The following is a 6,928-nucleotide window of genomic DNA, read 5'->3' as shown; positions in this document are numbered from 1 at the left end:
TGTTCTTTAATTCTTCTATGTCTTTGTTAAACATTTCTTGCATCTTCTCCATCTTTGCCTCCATTGTTTTTCTGAGGTCCTGGATCATCTTCACTATCATTATTCTGAATTCTTTTTCTGGAAGGTTGCCTATCTCCACTTCATTTAGTTGTTTTTCTGGGGTTTTATCTTGTTCCTTCATCTGGTACATAGCCCTCTGCCTTTTCATCTTATCTATCTTTCTGTGAATGTGGTTTTTGTTCCACAGGCTGCAGGATTGTAGCTCTTCTTGCTTCTGCTGTCTGCCCTCTGGTGGATGAGGCTATCTAAGAGGCTTATTGTGTCTCAATTTCTGCTCTGCAAACCAGCTCATCTGTATGTGGTACATGACTCTTTTTGAATTATGGTTTTCTCAGAGTATATGCCCAGGAGTGGGATTGCTGGGTCATACGGTAGTTCTATTTTTTGTTTTTTAAGGAACCTCCATACTGTTCTCCATAGTGGCTGTATCGATTCACATTCCCACCAACAGTGCAAGAGGGTTCCCTTTTCTCCACACCCTCTCCAGCATTTATTGACCATTTTTAATCATACACATACAGTTCATTGGCATTAATCACATTCACATTTTGTGCAACCTTTACCAGCATCCATCTCCAAAATTTTTTCATCTTGCTAACCTGAAACCCTATACCCATTAAACAACAACTCCCGACCCCCAACCCCCTGTCCCTGGCAACCACCTTTCTACTTTCTGTCTCTGTGAATTTGCCTACTCTAGGGACCTCATGTAAGTTGGATCGCACAGCATTTGTCCTTTTGTGACTGGCATATTTCACTCAGCATAATGTTCTCAAGCACATCTTAGAATGTCCTTCCTTTTTAAGGCCAAATCATAAAATTGTATGGATATAGCACATTTCACATACCCATTCATCAGTTGATGGGCACTTGAGTTGCTTCCACTTTTTGGCTATTGTGAATAATAGACATGATCATATAACTATCCCTTCAAGTCCCTGCTTTCACTTCCTTTGGGTATATACCCAGGCCTGGATCTGTTTCTTTCTTTCTTTCTTTCTTTCTTTTTGCCACACTGTGCAGCATGCCAGATCTTAGTTCCCCGACCAGGGATTTAACCCATACCCCCTGCCGTGGAAGTGCGGAGTCTTAACAACTGGACAGCCAGGGAAGTCCCTGGATGTTTCTGGGAAGTCCTTTCAGATGCCCTCTCCAAGCCTGAGTTGCAGCAGAAATATCAGGCTTCAATAAGGAAATATGGCCATTTACAGCTACATGGATGGACCTAGAGATTATCATACTAAGTGAAGTAAGTCAGAAAGAGAAAGACAAATACCATATGATATCACTTCTATGTGGAATCTAAAATATGACACAAATGAACTTATCTACGAAACAGAAACAGACTCACAGACATAGAGAACAGACTTGTGGTTGCCAAAGAGGAGGGAGGGTGGGGAGACATGGACTGGGCGTTTGGGATTAGCGGATGCAAACTATTATATATAGAATGGATAAACAACAAGGTCCTACTGTATAGCACAGGGAACTACATTCAATATCCTGTGATAAACCATAATGGAAAAGAATATGAAAAAGAGTGTATATATGTATAACTGAATCACTTTGCTGTACACCAGAAACTAACGCAACATTGTAAATCAACTCTACTTCAGGGATTTCCCTGGTGGCGCAGTGGTTAAGAATCCACCTGCCAATGCAGGGGACATGGGTTCAAGACTTGGTCCGGGAAGATCCCACATGCCACGAGCAACTAAGCCTGTGCACCACAACTACTGAAGCCTGCGCACCTAGAGCTGGCGCTCCGCAGCAAAGAGAAGCCACCGCAATGATAAGCCTGCACACCGCAACGAAGAGTAGCTCCCGCTCACCGCAACTAGAGAGAGCCCGCGAACAGCAACAAAAATCCAATGCAGTAATAAATAAATAAATAAATAAATTTAAAAAAAATAACTGTACTTCAATTTAAAAAAATAAAATTTAGCAATATGAAAGCAAAAAGAAAGAAATATCAGGCTTCATAAACCTGCAAAACCTCCCCAAATCGGAGGGTAGGTCTGCCTGCATACACGGGCCTTCCATGATGTCGAGTGGGGATTTCCCTCCCCCTGCAATAGCAAGCGGTGAGTGGCGCCAGGGAGGAGAGAGGCTGCCAACGGAGTGCCTGAAAATTTCCGAATGTCCTTAGTGTTGGCTGGATATTTGTTTACTTGCTTGAATTAATAGCATAAGTGCTGTTAGGTGGAGAGGTTAAGAAATCTACATCATGCTCAAAAGAAGTCAGAACAGCTAAAGATGAGGGACTTCCCTGGTGGTCCAGTGGTAAAGAATCCACCTTACAATGTAGGGGACACAGGTTTGATCCCCGGTCGGGAAACTAAGATCCCACATGCTGCAGGGCAATTAAGCCCGCGCACCATTAACTACTGAGTTCGCACGCCTCAGCTAGAGAGCCTGCGTGCCACAACCTACAGAGCCCACGCGCCCTGGAGCCTGTGTGCCACAACAAAAGAGAGAAAACCTACACGCCACAAGTGGAGAGAAGCCCACGCACCTCAATGAAAGAGCCCGCGTGCTGCAACTAAGACCAGAAACAGCCAAAGATAAATAAAATAAATAAATAAATAAAAATAAGTAAATAAAAACGGAATGTGATGAAAAAACAAACAAACAACTAAAGATGATCTGAAACAGGTGAGTGTTCTCACAAAGGGCTGAAATCTGCTTTTGTGGTCAGAAGTGACGTAAATAATACCAGAGTGGCCACCAGCCGTTGTGATGCATCTTTGTGAGAATTTGAAAAGAAAAAAGAAAAAAGAAAAAAGAAATCGACTTCTCCGGGCAAGTGGACTGTGGAATGCATGGTATGAAGAAAAAGGGCCCTTCTGGGATTCCAGTCCTGCTGTGCAAGGCACAACCTTTGTGGCCTCATGTGGTAGTCCCGAGTAATAATAATAACCTTTTGTTGAGAGCTTACTATGTGCCAGGTGATTCTCACTATTTCATGGGCTCTTCTGAATAGATGCTATGATTATGCCCATTTTGCAGATGGAAATACTGAGGTTCAGAGAGAAGTCACTTTTTCCCAGTCAATCTCCCAACTGGGAAATGACAGAGCAAGGATTCGAGCCCAGGTCTGCTGACCCCAAAGGCCACAGTCTCCCCACCCTGCTGTTCCCCAGGCCCAAGTAGACCAGGAAGTTTTGGGTCAATGTGCAAGAAGCAACACAGGTTGCTTTCCTGGGTGGGCAGCCATGAACGTCTGGACGGACTCCTTCTACGGGGCACCATGGTGTTCCCACTGCTCCACTCTGTTCTCCATGACCCTGATCAGTTCCAAGATCCCTCCTCCTTTCAGCCTGAGAGGTTCCTGGATGCCAGTGCTGCTCTTCAGAGGAGCCCCGCCTTTCTGCCCTTCTCTGCAGGTCAGTGCCCATGCCTTTGTCCAGGCCAGGGGCTGCTGTATGACTCCAGGGAGGATGCCTTCCCTCTCTGAACCTCCTCCTTTAACGTAAGAAAGTGATTTTCTGACTGCTGGTTTGGAAGACACATGCTACAGGCCAGGCTCATGTGGGGAGCGTGGATGGGGAGCACAGACACCCCAGCCACAGTTAATTCTGAGATCAGTTCTCACTCAGGAACTGTAGATCGTGGCAGGCCTGTGAAAAACACCCAAAAGGGTTTTTTGGTTTTTGGGGGTTTTTTGTTTGTTTGTTTTCCATTTGCTACAAAATAAATTTTTTAAATTAAGCATAATCTTCCAACTTCTAGATAAACAGAACATTTAATCGAAAATACAAAATACTTTTTTTTTTTTTTTTTTTTTTGTGGTACGCGGGCCTCCCTCTGCTGCGGCCTCTCCCGTTGCGGAGCACAGGCTCCGGACGCACAGTCTCAGCGGCCATGGCTCACGGGCCCAGCCGCTCTGTGGCACGTGGGATCCTCCCGGACCGGCACACGAACCTGTGTCCCCTGCATTGGCAGGCGGACTCTCAACCACTGCGCCACCAGGGAAGCCCCAAAATACTTTTTAAACGATCACTTCTGTAATAGTTATCTAAAAATTAGACAGCTATGTAAACACTGGCTAAAAATTTTATTTGAACTAGTTTTTAATTGTACCTATAAAGCAAACACTTAATAAAAAATAAATCCAGCAGAACAAGAGTATATAAAATGAAAGTAGGGGAATTCCCTGGAGGTCCAGTGGTTAAGACTCGGTGCTTTCACTGACAAGGGTCCGGGTTCAATCCCTGGTCTGGAAACTAAGATCCTGCAAGCTGCATGGCGCAGCCAAATTAATTAATTAATTAATTATTAATAAAATGAGAGTAAAGTCCTCCTCCTTGATCCCATTCCTAGATTGTAAGCCCTAAACTTAGTGAATAGCATGGTTAATGGTTTCTTGCATATCCTTCAAAATCTGTTTACACAAATGCAAGCATAAATATGAATGTATGTATATGTTTTACAAAATAGGTAATCCTAGCATCCCACTGTGAACCTTTTTTTTTTTTAATTTAACCATCCATCTTGAACATTGTACCTTTGCAGCATGCAGAGTTCTAACTCATTCTTCTTAATGACTGCGTGGCTTCCATTGTTGGTGCACCATAATGTATTCACTCATTCCCATACTGATGGATTGTTTCGAGTTTTTCACTTTGCTCCAATGTACACTGTTCTGCATGGGTCTTGAGCCTCCCGGGGGGTGTATTGCTGAAGGAACAATCTCTAGGAGCAAACTCCTGGGTCACATACATTCATTTAAGAAGCTACTGCCTGATTTTATGGGCTGCTACTGAAAGACAGGACACAGACCTAAGGATGATCTAAAGCAGGGCTGATCCACAGTATCCCCACCTGACTCTGTGGCATATTTGAAACATGGTTGATTCCGGGAGTCTTTGAAAGCCTCAGCACTTCAAACATGGTCCCTCTGGGAAGATACTGAAATGCCTCAATCTCCTCCCCAAACCCAGGGACAGCTTCGCTTCTCAGATGGAGCTGTCCACACTCACTAAGGTGACCACCTAGGACGTACCTGTCTTCACAAAGGTGGACAGGAGTATGTGACCTCTTGACTTATGGCAGAATGAAGTTTCAATGTTCAAGGAGGAAGTCAGGAAAGATTTCTGAACTGAAACCACAGTCGTAAACCATCAGTGGCTCGGACAGTGGCTCAGAGCTCCCCTCTGATGTATTCCCCCTCCCTGCCTCTCTCTCCAGATCTCCTCTCACCTCCAGTCTGTCCTTTCCACCCCCTTCTCTTTGCCTCTTCCTCCTCATCTCTGATCTCGGTCTCCCTGCTCCCCCAGGGCGCCGAGCATGCCCCGGAGAGTCTCTGGCCCGGACTGAGCCCTTTCTCTACCTGATGTGGCTGTTACAGCGTTTCTCACCCACTTCGCCACGGCCCTCCTGCGGCTCTGGACCTGCAGCCCCAGGACAGTGGCTTTGGGAAGCAGCCACCACCTTTCCAGCTCATCCTGCAACCACGACAGCTCCTGCAGAGCCAAGCCCAACTCCTACACTGAGCGCCCATCTCCTGGCTGGGACCCTGTGCCTTCCTTCCACGATCTGGCCTCAGTTTCCCTACACACACAGCATGGAAGCTATATAGGGTCCACATATAAGCTCTGGGGTCTGACACCTTGGTTTGGGGCTCCCTTCATTCACTGCTGTATCCCCAGCTCCTAGAACGGCACAGAGTAGGTGCTCAATAAACATTTGCTGAATGAATGTGGGGGGTTTATTTGTTTGGTTTGTATTTGCATTTTTAAAAAATTTATTTTAGTCAAGTATAGTTGATTTACAATGTTGTGTTAATTTCTGCTGTAGAGCAAAGTGATTCAGTTGTACGAATATGTACATTCTTTTTCATTTTCTTTTCCATTATGGTGTATCACAAGGTATTGAATATAGTTCCCTGTGCTATACAGTAGGGCCTTTTTGTTTATCCATTCTATATATAATAGTTTGCATCTGCTAAACAAACTCCCAGTCCATCTGTCCCCACCCACCCTCCCCCTCGGCAACTACAAGTCTGTTCTCTATGTCTGTGAGTCTGTTTCTGTTTTGTAGATAAGTTCATTTGTGTCATATTTTAGATTCCACATAGAAGTGGTATCATATGGTATTTGTCTTTCTCTTTCTGACTTACTTCGCTTAGTATAATCACCTCTAGGTACATCCACATTGCTACAAATGGCATTATTTCATTCTTTTTTGTGGCTGAGTAATATTCGGTTGTATATATGTACCACATCTTCTTCATCCGGAATGAATGCATTTTTTAAATAAATCCCAGCTCTGACACTTACTCTACTGTGTGACCTTGGTCGAGTGATGGTCCCCCTCACATATTTTTATTACTCTACTTTGTAAAGTATTACTCTACTTTACAAAGTAGAGTAATAGGGCTTCCCTGGTGGCGCAGTGGTTGAGAGTCCGCCTGCCGATGCAGGGGACGCGGGTTCGTGCCCCGGTCCAGGAAGATCCCACATGCCGCGGAGCGGCTGGGCCCGTGAGCCATGGCCGCTGGGCCTGCGCGTCCGGAGCCTGTGCTCCGCAACGGGAGAGGCCACAGCAGTGAGAGGCCCGTGTAGCGCAAAAAAAAAAAAAAAATAAATAAAATAAAAGAATGAAATAATGCCATTTGCAGCAACGTGGATGGACCTAGAGATTATCATACTAAGTGAAGTCAGAAACAGAAAGACAAATAGCATATGATATCACTTATATGTGGAATCTGAAATATGACACAAACGATCCTATCTACAAAACAGAAACAGACTCAATGACTTAGAGAACAGACTTGTGGTTGCCAAGTGGGGAAGGGAGGAGAGGGAGGGATGGACCGGGAGTCTGGGATTAGCAGATGCAAACTATTATATATATAGAACGGATA

General features: G+C 44.8%; 1 protein-coding gene across 1 annotated transcript in view; it reads left to right on the top strand.

Annotated features, from left to right (window-relative positions):
* Positions 1–5,555, top strand: part of LOC102978003 (cytochrome P450 2F5) — an 86,373-nt gene extending 80,818 nt beyond the window's left edge. Inside the window, 2 exon segments of the mRNA XM_024132737.1 lie at positions 5,340–5,418; positions 5,420–5,555. Coding sequence (XP_023988505.1) covers positions 5,340–5,418; positions 5,420–5,555 — 215 coding nt within the window.
* The last annotated feature ends 1,373 nt before the right edge of the window (positions 5,556–6,928 follow it).

This window comes from Physeter macrocephalus, chromosome 17 (assembly GCF_002837175.3).
Source record: "Physeter macrocephalus isolate SW-GA chromosome 17, ASM283717v5, whole genome shotgun sequence".
NCBI lineage: Eukaryota > Metazoa > Chordata > Mammalia > Artiodactyla > Physeteridae > Physeter > Physeter macrocephalus.
This window is presented reverse-complemented; position numbering and strand designations above follow the sequence as displayed.